Source organism: Tachypleus tridentatus, chromosome 2, assembly GCF_004210375.1.
Source record: "Tachypleus tridentatus isolate NWPU-2018 chromosome 2, ASM421037v1, whole genome shotgun sequence".
Taxonomy (NCBI): domain Eukaryota; kingdom Metazoa; phylum Arthropoda; class Merostomata; order Xiphosura; family Limulidae; genus Tachypleus; species Tachypleus tridentatus.
In genome coordinates, this window is record NC_134826.1 from 150,815,350 (window position 1) to 150,830,851 (window position 15,502).

General features: G+C 32.2%; 1 protein-coding gene across 7 annotated transcripts in view; it reads right to left on the bottom strand.

The window, feature by feature from the left end:
• The window catches only part of LOC143245361 (uncharacterized), a 54,533-nt gene that overhangs the window by 15,467 nt on the left and 23,564 nt on the right, over nucleotides 1-15,502 (bottom strand). For all 7 annotated transcript variants that reach the window (XR_013025601.1, XR_013025602.1, XR_013025599.1 and 4 more), the window contains 2 exons: nucleotides 8,678-8,781; nucleotides 479-555 (listed from right to left, as the gene is read on the bottom strand). Coding sequence is in view for 3 of the 7 variants with exons in the window: in XM_076491606.1 (XP_076347721.1) it covers nucleotides 479-555; nucleotides 8,678-8,781 (181 nt within the window). In the remaining 4 variants the exon portion in view is untranslated. The remainder of the gene's footprint in view (nucleotides 1-478; nucleotides 556-8,677; nucleotides 8,782-15,502) is intronic.

Sequence of the window (15,502 nt, forward strand, 5' to 3'; positions counted from 1 at the left end):
TGATTTGCTTTTAATATGTTATTTTAAAACAAGTAGATTTAGTGCCAAAAAGCCACAAACACTGACTGTAGAGAATCTGGCTTCACTAAGCCTGATACAATTAAAATACTAGAAATTTATTTAGCTAACAAAAAATATTTTAGTTTTAAAAAAATCCTGCCTTAAATAAAACTATTAAACTTTTTCAACAAAAACTAGGTAACAAATTGAGCCAAAAGAAGGTAAAAGTGTTACTTGATTGAGACATTTAAACTGACAGAAATAATTGTGAAAGTGACATAGAAATACCGACCAATAAGGAAAACTGTACACTTACACATTTTCAAAGCTCAAAAACAAACGTATATATAGATATATTTAAAAAAAAATGATGTCAACCTTCTGCCTACTTAAGAACTATTTTTTTACAAATAAAATTGTAATTTTCAGTCCACAGGAAAAAAAACAAAATTTAACTCAATGTGAAACAAACACATACCATTGTAATGTGTCAGTGTGTTCCAATCTTCTTGGGTAAACTCTTTATTTATACTGCTTTTCTTGTGAGTAAAGATTCTAAGTACATGAAAATGTCCAAAAAACAAAATTATAATTGCTAAAACAATACAAATCTTTAATTATAAAATTAAGGCAATTAACCACAGTTTATAAACATTTATTTGGATATGCTAATATAACAGCATGATATATTGACAAATACACAAGTTTTGATACATTGACAAAGACATTCAACACCTATATATGTATACGGTCCACAATGAATTCACAAATTAAATACAATTTATTGCTGTTGAAGTAACAGTATGGTTAGAAACATATTTATTAGTATTTCTAAAAAAATAACTATTCCAATAATGTATCCTCTTAAATGAGGATGAAAACTTGTATGAAATAAAGTTTTGGGAATATGTGTGAGAAATTCAAACGAATTGTTTAGGTATCTCAATGTAAAAATCAGGGTTATTTTTGTTATTATAATTTCTTTATTTTAAATAAGCAATAGATCCACTTATTTACAAGAAAAATTTTAATACTATGAAATTGTGAACACAAACTGTTCTCATCAACATGGTTCAAGTTAACAAGAACTGCTGGGTTCCATACGTATAAGAATTTGTTGAGACACAAAATTTTACCCCCAATAAATCAAATACACACTATAAAACCCACCATGTGTAAGGCAAGCACAGGTATTTTGCCTTGAACTTTGTACAATAACAGTGTACAGCTTGTACATAACTGTCCACAATCAACTTCTAACAAGTTTCATCGTCAAAGTGCACGTCACAACTTGTCACAGAATTACATATGAAATTTAAACTACTTTGTTATTAACATATGTGAAAAAACTCAGTTTCAGAACATAGATAATCAATGAAAGTTTAGTATTATTTAAATTTTTTAATTTTGTAAGGAAATTTGTTTTTACAAAATCTCAACCTCTCCTGGTATGAGAATTGTGAGTTTCTAATCTATGTCTTCCATCTTCTGTAATTCTTAAACACCCCTTCGAGAAATATAAAATTTAACGTACATTACTCATTATAATGTTTCATTTTGCTGGTAATACATAATTTACACATTCTTCAATCTTGTTTAGTTACAGAACAACAAAATACAAAATCAGAACTACCTTGCTTCCCCACCTGTCACAATGCTCAAAACTTACCAATAAGTCTCTCTGACATTTAATATTATTTATAATCAACAAAAAGTCAAAGTTTTATTTGTCAAATAACATATTATATTGTTTTCTGTTTAGAGAATTGTAAATTTTTTCCACTTTAAACTTTATTTCCACAAAAAAACACATTTATGAGTTTAGTTGAATTTTTAACAATTTTTATTGTACAATAAGAAAATCAACAAAACTGTAAGAGTTGTGCAACACTTTTTTATTTTTGTGAGTTATTATTATTTTTTATGTGATGCATTATTTAATTAAACAGAAATTATTGAATGCAGTATTACAATTAGGGTCAAAGTAGGATTGAGTTTCATTACTAGATGAGAGAAAAAGAAAAAAGACCCAGGTAAATATTTTCTTTCTTGTTTTTCAAGTGTATTTGTTATTTATTGTTACAAAAGTAAAGAAAATGAAAAACTTGACCCATTTTTAATTTAACTAAAGTAAAATATATCAATAATAATGCTTTTCTACAAGGAAAATTCTCATGTAACTCTTGCATTAATGTGATTCAATACCGTAGCATCAGGTACACATTTATTTTGTAATTTGTAATTAATATGATGTGAAAAGAAATTTCACTTGTTTCCAAAGGTAATAAAATTTAAATATAAATATGTGTATGCTGTTATAAGCTTTAGCTACTAAAATAAATAGTTGTGGTTTTTTGTCATAATTTGCAGTTATTCCAGAAAGAAGGAAGGATTTCCATACTATAACTTTTAATACATTTTGTAAATCTTCCCAAATTTAGAAAGTTTTCAGTAAACATTACAAGGCTTTTGTAGACACAAAGTCAGATTTATTATATAAGTATTTAATTAAACTGTTTTCCATAAGTATGTGGAAATAGAGTGTTCACTGCTCTAAGTGCAAAGCGAATTTCCTAATTAGATTAAAAATACTTTTCTTTATGAGAAAATTGTCAAAATTTACTTGTATAATCTCTGAAACTTTATACGTAAACATCAAATGTTTTTTCCAGTAAAACTTTATATTTTAATCTATTATTTTCTCTTCTTAAACTGTGTATGCACTGGGTCAATTTTAATAACCTTGTAACTACCGTTACTTATATGAAATAAATCTAAATTACTCTATTTACTTATATATTACTAAATTTATCCACTAAATTACTGTATCTACGTATATTTTTATGCTTTTTGAACTAATAATCCTGCTATGAAACTTTTATGTAAATTGCTCAATAAATATGTAGCTTACGTTAATTTATTGAATTAAGTAACACACATGCTGCTGGTAAACATATCTTGTGTAGGATTTTTATCACTTTTTTCTTATCTACTAAGTTTATAGTTTGGACATTTTAGCTACTACAGCCTATCAGTATCAAGGCCTTATACATCTACGTTGTAAATGTTTCTTCATTCAGTTGCTGAAATATTTCTCATATAATCTGTTAAGCCTGATGGATCAAATATACAAAAAACACATCTCCAGAAATTTTCTTCTTGTTTCTTAAATGGAGTAAATGTCTGAAGGAAATGTTGTACAGTTTGTTTTCATTTAGGTTTGTCACACAACGTGTTTAATTTCAATATGAGGATGACAGAAATCAGTGTTTTGTTTACTAAACATCAATTTTGTCATTTATACATGAAACCTAACATCATGGGTAAAATCGCCAGATCACACATTGCTATGTTTCAGGCACAGTCATCCTTAATTTTCAACTGTCTAACAGAATGAGAGAAACCAGTCAGCAGTACCTATTGCCTATGCAGCTATCCAAAACTAAACATTTGAGTTAACTACCACAGTTATGGTGTTCATACAATATGGAGTGTATTCAGTAACACTTTATATCTTGGGCCTTCAAACACATAAGATGTGACCATACTTGATCAACAAATATCAATATTGACCAAATCTTTCTTGTATCTTATTTATATTCATCAACATATTCAACACTACTTTCTAGTCTCTTCACTTTGATGTTTCAGTATCCTGTTTATTGTATTATTGTGAATAATAAACTGTTGTCTTTGGTTTCCCATGTATCATATCTTATTTGTTATCATATCTTAATAAACTGAAATATTTCACTAAGTTTCTAAAGCTTCGTTGAGTAAAGAATCTACGTTTTTCAGCTTAATCCCCAGAAATTTGATACTTACAGTTTATTACAGAAAGTTCAGCTAGAGAAAAAAACTTTCCAACATTTTCCAAAGGATAGGAATGTTGTATAGAGAAGTTGTACAAGTGAAAATGACTGATTAACCACAATTAAAACTGCATGTGTGTTACCTTTTGAACTTAGATAATACCATCAATGACAGAGGTTGGTATGCAAAATAACTTGAGTTATTTTTGTTTTAAATGCTTCATCTCATTTAGTATTTTAGTCAGTAATCAGAGGTTTTTTAAGTTATTAATCACATTACAATTATTAGTCTAATTGTTCGTTTTTATACATATTTTCTGCCAAAACCACTAATTTGTTATGAATATACTGTAACTAGAAAAAAGTATTGCTGCAGACAATGAAATCAGTCAGGTGAGATGAAATAATGAATAGAAATAAAACAACAGGATATTCTTTAATCTAGATTTATATATTTCATTCAGAATTTTTCATTTTCCAGTTTTCATGAACTATTTTCAGTGTGTTTGTTGACTTCTTTTTAAAAAGTTAACAGTACAAGTCAGTTCAATATGTAATGGGTTCATTTAATTTAGTAGGTACAAGAAAGTTACAGTTTTAGGTAGGTAAAAATAAAGTAAAGGTTTAAATATATTTCATTTTAGGAAAATAGGTTTACATAATCTTAACACTGAGTTCATAGAACCACATTGAGACTTAAAAGAAATATGGCTTCACCAAATGTAAGAAATGACAGAATCCCTATTTAAACACCTGCTAAGAACTCCATCAAATAGAACTGGTAATGGATAACAACAGGTTCCTGAACTGTATATTTACAAAGTTCGTATTTTGAATAACTTCCACATTAGTTTGTTTTACACAACTGGACAATCATCTGAAAAATGTGAAAAAGGATAAGAAAACATAAAATATTCTGTTTATTTCATTCTCCAAATATCCATTGATATGAATTCTTGAAAAACTCAATGGTATTAAAAACTAAGTCAAACACTATAGTAGAGTTAAATTCTGGTGGAAGACTGTTGCTTTAGCAGGATATTAGCTTGGGTATTACAAGCAACATCAGTGTGTTGCTCCATGAATAACTGAAGAGTTGGTCCATGTACTAATTACAATCATACAAAGAAGAAACTTTATATAATACATTGTTTATCTTGAAAAACTTATTACATTAAATTAACTTAATTTACTTAGTAAATGTAAGTTCTACCACCCAAGCAGTTGCCAGCCACATACATGAAACATGCCTTACACTTATGTATCCAACAGTAAGAGAACAAAAACTCTACTTGTAACATGCTACATGCAAGTACATTTCCTACCATTCAGACAGTGATCTTCTATCAGACTACAATGTAGCCTAATATGTTCACAGCCGTCAAAACCTTCGATAGGATCAAGTGTAAACCTGGCTTAATTCACACACAGAATCATAAACATAGAAAAATATAACAAGAATGAGACTTTTGTACCATTTTCCCTACAATATATAAAACTATGGATTATGAAGAGGCTTTTTGTGGACCAAATAATGTTTCACCAAGTATACACTAGTGCTTAATTCTTTTGCAAAACTAGCATTGTTTGCTCTGCCACAATTAGGATTATTACATGAAATGAGCCCTTGACTGCACATTGTGAGTATTATTCAATTACATATAAATCTATTGAAATGGACTCTAAGGCATCATGACAAGTACAGTAATTTTCAGGATGACACTAACAGTAACTCAGTAAGATATATTACACTTGTGTAAATTACCAGTCTCTCATGGAAAAGTATACTGGACTTAGCAGTAAAATGGTTTACTAATAGACTGTGATAATTCCCTACCTACTATATTCCGGTGAGTTGTGAGGCATCACTAAATATCTGTATGACTCGAATAATTATCCCAATAAACAGAAAGTAATGAAGTATAAGAAAATATGTGTATCAAGCAATGATGTTTATAGTACATTAACAGCTTCTAGAACTTACCAAGAAATACCGTATGATCAAATAATATCTAGTTTATGAAGAATTGACACTATGAAACACAACAGAAGAGTTATTTAAGACAGAGATTCAGAGATAGCCGCTGAAAAACAATGGGCTAAGCAAACTTAGATGCTGGAACCAGGAAGAACCTTGGATGGTAGATGGGTTATAGTTTCCAAGAGGATGATTAACTGATGAGCTTAGAAAACAAGTAGGAAACCTTGACTATTTGATGATGCATCAGTATGAACTATTGGTAACTAATGAGCTTAGAGGTTAGAAAACAAGTAGGAAACCTTGACTATTTGATGATGCATCAGAATGAACTATTGGTAACTAATGAGCTTAGAGCTTAGAAAACAAGTAGGAAACCTTGACTATTTGATGATGCTTCAGTATGAACTATTGGTAACTAATGAGCTTAGAGGTTAGAAAACAAGTAGGAAACCTTGACTATTTGATGATGCATCAGTATGAACTATTGGTAACTAATGAGCTTAGAGGTTAGAAAACAAGTAGGAAACCTTGACTATTTGATGATGCATCAGTATGAACTATTGGTAACTAATGAGCTTAGAGGTTAGAAAACAAGTAGGAAACCTTGACTATTTGATGATGCTTCAGTATGAACTATTGGTAACTAATGAGCTTGAGAAATCACAAATCTGATACCATAATACTATGATTTGGCCAACAATTCTCCTCTTCAGCTGGTATTAAAAGTTCTAGAACAGATGGCAGACAAGATCTTCAAAAACCTAGCAAACCCTCCACACTGATCTGATCATTCAAGAGGAAATAGAGATGTTTCTTACCATTAGTAGAAACGCCATTTCTCACCTAACCTCTTTGAAAGTATTATAATACCATTCATTCCTAAACATCAGTCATCATGTTAATAGAGTTAAAATGATTGCCCATGATAAATGTGAATAAAGATAAATTGTATATATATATGTGTGTGTGTGTGTGTGTGTAAATATTAATTGTTTGATGAGTTAACTAAAAAGTGTTATTGGAAGTCTTAGTCTCGAGACTCATTGTTTTAACTGTAAAGCCTAGAGTTAGTACCTGTGTGCTCCATTTGCCCACTGCATTCTTACTTCAAAAACATTTCATGTGACAGCAGGTAGTATTAGTCGAAATTCCAATGGCTAAGCTGAAACAACCCACTCAGCCTGCCTGCAAGTCAGCCCATGACCACATTACAGTTTCTAGTAACAAATCTTGTGACTACGAAATTCTTAATAGTTAAAGATCTTGAGAAAATTTTCCATAAAATGTCAAGTTTTTCATCTGTGTAGTCTGAAACCTAAATATCTGAGTCTGAAGCAGTTGTATGTCATCTATGGAAGGGCACTTTGTAAAAATATTACTAATACTAATACCAGGATATAACTCGCACACATGAACAGAACTATAAGAAACTTTCAAGCAGTACAATTCAGTTGAGTGAAGTTGAATAACCACATCACATTTTCTATTGAACCAACTATATGCATTAACTCTTTCACTATGGACTTTATTGATTTAACTGAGTCCATAACAAAAAACACTGACCTTTATAGTTTACATATTATAACTTCCAACATGTTTTGTGTATCTTAATGAAATTTTTCAAACCTTCAGTAATGATTTTGAGATATTTCCAGAAAACAAATTTCACCTTGACTATGTGAAGTGAAATTGTAGACTATTCTGTGTCAAAAGTGATCTCCATGTTAGGATCAAAATTAGTTTTATCAACTGAAAAAATCTCACATTTCATTAAAACCTCCTAAATGAATTTCAGACTTTTTCAATAAAACTTCATATCTTATTTGTTATCTTCTCTACTGTAACTTCTAACAGTACACATCTGTCTCTACACGATGTGTAATCACTTTATGATAAATGGTATCTGAAAAGCTAGTGGTAACCAAAATTTGCACATATGGAGGACACCATAAATCAGGTTATTATATGAGTCGAGGTAAGTTATTGCATCTGAACTGTGCAATCACTACGAGATTTTTCTCAATGATGGTATGTAGAAAATAATGTTTTATTGATGAAGTTAGGTTGACAGCTTTATTTGTTTAAAATGAGAGATCAGAGGGAAGGCAGTTATTTAATCAATACATCAACCACTATCAACTCTTGAGCCACTCCTTATCAACAAATTAAAATACTGACCAAACAGTAGAATGTGGCTCTCATTCTTATGACATACTCAGCATCACCAAGTGTGAAGACAATTTTGTTTTAACAGTTAATGAATTGTGAGCGTTACAGTTTGACACACTAACTACAGTAATATGAGAAATGGTCCAAACTGTCATAACAGTATCAGTATTTACTGATTTCTACCAAACAATAATCATTCTTGTTATCACAAAATGATTCTTGAAGTTAATGAAGGTATACTCTAAACAGAGTTGTCTTCAAAGTGGCTAAGAAGTGATCATCCTGACTTGTCAGAATCTAAATAAATCTCAGTATAACAGGACAAGTTGACAAGTACTTGTAGACAGTTTTATAACTTTCATCAATCTGTTTGATATTCTTTGAACTCATATTGAATAAAAATAATTGAAACTTGATTTAGATTTCTCTTTATGTGTTTCTCTCCCAATGCTTTGTCAAAGTATACACAAAATAGAATAATTATAATAGTAGAGATTAACAGTGAAAACGTTCTAAAATGTTCAGAACCAGTCAGAAGGCAAAAATAATTCATTTTAAATTGAAATTCAAGGTATAATTATATTATTAATATATTTTGTATCACATAACTGCAGCATAACTCAGTATTAGGTTTATGTACCACAATAAAGGAATAATGAACTAAAAACACAAAAATATTTATTCTTTCCATGATACACAGAAGAAATTAACTTACCCATAGAATCCTAGGGAGGTTATCATACAAGTAACATAACCCATGATTAGAGGGAACACTTTAATTTCATAATCTTCCCACACTTTACCATTCCATCTTGAACACTAAAAGGGATGAAATTCGACTTGAATCATATATACATTAAAGACATAATGCTTCTATAAAAATAGAACTTTTTAAAAATAATGGAAGTAATGAATAATATTAATGTGAAATTCATTTTGAAAATTTAATGCTGGGATGAAGAAGCTTGTTATGTAAGTAATGTCATTTTTATGAAAGTTCATTTTTTGAGCACCATATCCCCATTGTGACATAAGTTTTAAAGGGAGAATTCTGTTTGTATTTTATTTTGACAAAAAACAAAGGGGAATAATAATGAAATAACAATACTTATACCAAGTACCACAAAGTCAAATAAACTAAGTCCTGTTCCAAAATGAAAGTTTAATTTGCTATTTAACATATTGTTCTCAGTTTACACAGAATGAGACAAAATGATTTCAGTTTACTGACAGTAAATTTATTTATATTTTATTCAAAATTGTACTTTTGTACACAAATTAAAATAACTTGAGTGTCAATTCAAATTTTGTTCTGTGAGAATTACACTAAAAAGATCAACACATCACATTGAATGAGTTTAAATTTTAGTATTTGGATAATTTATACTTCAACAATTATTTTTATCTCTGTCTTTTTTTTAAATTATTTCATTTTCTAATTAATTCATTTTTGTCAATTTTAACTACAGTAACTACACATTAGTATGGTCTTAAGAGAGGTGTTTTCAAGTTTCTATTACTTGCATCTTAAAAAACTAATACCCCATCAAGTTTATGTGAAGCATCTTTGAACATAAGATATCTACACTTGTATTTGAAATTTATCTGCATTTGGCATCAAAGCTTTTGATTGTACTCTATGGGTGTATTGCTTCTAAAGTGATCAATTACATACTTAAACTAAAATTACATTTTTATACCTTATGCTTGTATTTTATGATGTGGTGTTTCAAATACATATTTACTCATATTTCTAATGGGTTTTCCCAGTATTCCTCCTCAATATATGAAGAAATGTTTTCATTATTTAAATGCTCCACAGTGGCACAGAAGTATCTCTGTAAACTAACAGTGCTGGAAACTGGGTTTTGACACCTGTGGTGGGCAGAGCACAGATAGCTCAATGTGCAGCTTTGTGCTTAATTCCCAACAAGACATTATTTAAATAAAACGGTTCAGTTGATTTCATAAAAAGCAAATAATACACATTTATCACTCTAAATAATTCTTCATACATCAACAGATATACTATCTACAGTTAAATGAAACCATATTTCATTGTCATTAAGAAAGTCTGTTTTAGCAAGAAACTACAATATCCTTTACAAGGAATCAAACCTTGGATTTCAGCATTGTTAGTTCAATAACTTACTGCTGCCTCATAGGAGACAAAAGAGAATTTCATTAAACTTTGTGTCATATTTGTAATTATCGTTATAAATCATGACACCTCTTTATGTGTTGGATTATTTGTAAATCTTAACACTAATTAATGTGTTGGATTATTTGTAATTATCTTTATAAACCTTGACACTAATTGATGTTATTAGGGTCAATCTGCATTGAAAGTCTGAATCATAAAATCTGAATCACCAAATACGTTTTCAAAAAATGTACCACATAAATTACTTTCTATGTTCATTTTATAAAATTAAAAAGAAAACCTGAGTCTCTTCTTGAGACAAGACATTACTTAATAAGAAACCATGTTTAATGTAGCCAGATTGTATACCTTTATACCATACGAGATTTTTATTTAAATAGCAATGATGAACTCAGTTAATCAATAATTTATATATCATTCTCAAACTCATTATATTTTAACTTTCAGAAAAGTGTTACTAAAAAGTATATATTAACTTTTACCTCTGGACAAACATTTAAAAGTTCACTATTTAGATAAAAGAAGCTTGAGTTTTAAATAGTTTTAGTCCTGAAGGATTAATCAAGATTTGACTTTAATAGTTATAATGACTACTTAATGCATCGGTAACTCATTTAAGGATATATGTGTTTAACAGACAATGTTAATAACAGTTATCCTCAAAATAACTGCAATCATCAAGTTCAGCCAGATAGGACAAAATCTGATTTCAAATACAGCTCTTTGAGCAGAAATAATGAACTATTACCTCTGTGATGTCATGTCCTCAAGATAGCAGCCTAAACTGAGCACAGAAAACAACATTAGATGATTTCTTATAAATCCAGTCCAAAGGGAAAAGACCAGCGTATTTCTATCCAGTACTACCATATAAAAGACCAGTGAATTTCTATCCAGTACTACCATATAAAAGACCAGCGTATTTCTAACCAGTACTACGATATAAAAGACCAGCGTATTTCTATCCAGTACTACCATATAAAAGACCAGCGTATTTCTATCCAGTACTACCATATAAAAGACCAGTCTATTTCTATCCAGAACAACGTTACAAGTCGTCATTCATGAATCTGTATTTATGTCATTAGCAAATGTCTGTAAATACATGTCAAATAAAGTATATTTCTTGTAAAAACCTCTGTTTCTTCAGTGTGTGTTTCTACATTACTAGTCTACTTCCAAATCATCGTATTCATCAAAACTACTTTTTCTTTTTGATTCCTCAAGTCATCATGGGTATTTCATTTGTAAAAATTATTTTTATGATTAGCACCATTGTGAAAAAAGTTGTAATTTTCCAATACTGGAAATGTATTTCTCATACTTACCTCCCTCACAAGATATTCTATTGTAATGTAATGGCTTTACTCGTGTCGTTCTGTTAATGGTTTCAGGAGGCCATATCATCCCATAAGATGATGGCTCAACTCCAGATGTTGTGCTTATCATACCAGGGGCCACATCTTCCTTTAATGTAATGGCTTTACTCGTGTCATTCTGTTAATGGTTTCAGGAGACCATATCATCCCATAAGATGATGGCTCAACTCCAGATGTTGTGCTTATCATACCAGGGGCCACATCGTCCTTTAATGTAATCGCTTTACTCATGTCGTTCTGTTAATGGTTTCAGGAGGCCATATCATCCCATAAGATGATGGCTCAACTCCAGATGTTGTGCTACCATACCAGGCGACCACATCGTCCTTTAATGTAATCGCTTTACCTGTGTCGTTCTGTTAATGGTTTCAGGAGGCCATATCATCCCATAAGATGATGGCTCAACTCCAGATGTTGTGCTTATCTTACCAGGGGCCGCATCGTCCTTTAATGTAATGGCTTTACTCGTGTCTTTCTGTTAATGGTTTCAGGAGGCCATATCATCCCATAACATGATGGCTCAACTCCAGATGTTGTGCTTATCATACCAGGGGGCCACATCGTCATTTAATGTAATGGCTTTACTCGTGTCGTTCTGTTAATGGTTTCAGGAGGCCATATCATCCCATAAGATGATGGCTCAACTCCAGATGTTGTGCTTATCATACCAGGGGGCCACATCGTCCTTTAATGTAATGGCTTTACTTGTGTCATTCTGTTAATGGTTTCAGGAGGCCATATCATCCCATAAGATGATGGCTCAACTCCAGATGTTGTGCTTATCATACTAGGGGGCCATATCGTCCTTTAATGTAATGGCTTTACTCGTGTCGTTCTGTTAATGGTTTGAGGAGGCCATATCATCCCATAAGATGATGGCTCAACTCCAGATGTTGTGCTTATCATATCAGGGGGCCACATCGTCCTTTAATGTAATGGCTTTACTCGTGTCGTTCTGTTAATGGTTTCAGGAGGCCATATAATCCCATAAGATGATGGCTCAACTCCAGATGTTGTGCTTATCATACCAGGGGACAACATCATTCTTTAATGTAATCGCTTTTCTCGTGTCTTTCTGTTAATGGTTTCAGGAGGCCATATCATCCCATAAGATGATGGCTCAACTCCAGATGTTGTGCTTCTCATATCAGGGGGCCACATCGTCCAGGAAGGAGATACTTAACTCCTCTTGAGGCCACATTTCATCTATACCACTAGAATGTCACTTCCTTCTATTCATTGAATGGTTCTAGCCCTTTCTCTGTGGAACTCATACACGAGGAAGCCTTCATGGTCAATCATCTCAATGGGTTGTATAATGGATTTAGTATTATATACCCTTCAAAAAAAGAAACGCAAAAGGGATATTTTTTATTTTAAAGAGAAATATATGTAATAACGTTACAAGCTCAGACTATGTGATGTTACACGTGTTAAGGCACTGATTGTCAGACCAAAATGACAATAAAAGTTGTGCACTTTAAAAACGGAGGAAAACAACGGATTTTTCGCCAAAACGCATTCGTGTCCAATGAATTTGTTTGAGAGATCTGCATGTTCTGCAAGTGTAACATGTGCAAAATCCCTATAAAAGTAACAGGTTCTCGGTTTCCATAGCTCAGGGTTAAGCCACCGACACGCAATACAGTTACGCCAAGACTGACTGAAGCACAACGCAACAACGCCATTGGTCGCTTTGAAGCAGGCGAATCTCGATCAGATGTTGCCAGAGCTGTAAATGTCCACCCAAGCACCATCACAAGGCTATGGAATCGTCACCAACAACATGGTTCAACTCCTGACCGTCCACGATCTGGCAGACCTCGTGTGACCACGCCCGCACAAGATCGCTACATCCGGTTACGTCACCTTCGGGATAGGACCACCACTGCGACACCTACTGCCTCAACCATACCAAGGCTGTGTAGGATTTCCAATCAGACCATACGCAACCGTCGACGAGATTCTTAGGCCCCATGTGCAACCCATCATGGTGAACGTCAACGACGTTTTTCAACATGACAACGCCCGCCCTCACACAGCCAGACTCACCACTGTCTTTTTGAGACACCACAACATCAACGTTTCTCCCCGGCCCTCCAAATCACCAGATTTAAACCCCATTGAACATCTTTGGGACGAGTTGGACCGACGTCTGAGACGGCAACAACCTCAACTGCAGACTCTACCTCAGCTTGCAGCAGCTTTGCAGGCTGAGTGGACAGCCATTCCACAGGATGTGATTCGTCATCTCATCGCTTCCATGAGCAGGAAATGCCAAGCAGTTATTGATGCTCATGGGGGCATACTCATTATTGACGTTGAGTGACGTTAAACTACAACTAGTGAGCGTGGACTTCGCCTTTGCAGACTTTGGACGTTCAGCAGTGAATGTGCAAAGTTTCACACATGTCATACAGAACTACCCAGAATAAACTTGTTAACAATTTGTCTCAAATTCCGCCTTTTGCGTTTCTTTTTTTGAAGAGTATATATTTATTTTAATATCCATTTTTGTTCCAGTTTAATATATACTTAGAAATGCATGTTAAATGTGCATTATGAAATCCTTGCCTATTCACTAAATTTTAAGAAGATTAATTAGCGTAAGAATCAATAATATAGTACGTATCCATGTAAAATACCATTCACTGGCAGTATTGTTGACAACTGAACTTTTAAGAATATTGCCTTAACGTTTATAAATCAATGTGAAGAGAGGCAGTACAATATCGGTGGTTTATTACAACTAGTAAAGTAAAAATATCAAAAGCTATAACTGTGATAAAAGCATAGTAATCAGAAAGCTACAGCTTTTTGACCAGAAACGTTTATAAATTTTGAGCATTATAAACCATTTAACTTCAGTGAATAAACTTTGAACTTTAGTATTTTTATGAAGATAAAGCATAACTTCAGCAGAAAAAACTCGCGTGTGAATAGACAACAGGTTACGTGTTAAGGGTACTGTACTGATGTCAACTTCAAAGTAATTTGCTTGTCGTGGACTGTCAATAAAATATTCAGTTCTAGACCAAATAAAAAACTCAATATTGTTTGTAACATTTCACACATAAATCATTATTTGTAATAACTGTTGTAATAAATATTATTATTGTTTTACATTAAGATATATTTGTTTTAAGAAAGATAATACATTTAACATGTATTGACATTTAACTAACTCCTAAATTAAAATTAAAATTTCTAGCTATTTGAAATCATAATATGTAATGGTTGGAACAGGAAAGTCAAAAGGTGGCAATCCAGTAGAAAGGCCAGTAACAATGAGTGACCACACAAACTTCTTCTGAAAAGTGGACCATGCTGAGATATTTACTCTAGAAGTGAAGGAAATACTGAGATGCTGAATCTGATGGGAGGAATCCTGGAACAACGTGGGAAAAATGAGGTAGGGTAGGGTAGACCAAATAAACCTAAAAGCAGACTCCATTAGTAACGGTAGAAGGTAAATGATCACAAAAGGGAGGATGATTGCCATAGGATAGTAAATCAGTTGTGTGTACCCTGAAAGGGAGCAGTATATGCTACATAACAACAAAGGGTCGTGACAAAACACATAAGCCAATCTGGATCCAGTCTAGGATAAAGATGGAATATAGAAGAAGATAAAATATGAGAAAAGAATGAATAACTCTCCCAAACTGCCAAGGGAGAATGTAATATTTGGTATAAAGGAGAGATAGTTAAGTTAAAAAGTGTACGTGCAATGTCAATGGTACACAAATCTGACCTAATGTCCACAGACTAAAAGGAGGAGGAAATACATTTTAAAGGGCAGATGAAACGATGAAAATGTGGTTAAAACAGAGGTAAAGTAAGGGCATGGGGACCACATTAATATTACATTCTGAAAGGGCTGGACATCTGGGAAGTCAGCACATCCAGAAAAAATGAAAGAGCATTGTAAGAACAGGGAAGATAAAAACCTTATGGAATCAGATAAAATAGAAAATATGAGATTAGGACCACCTAA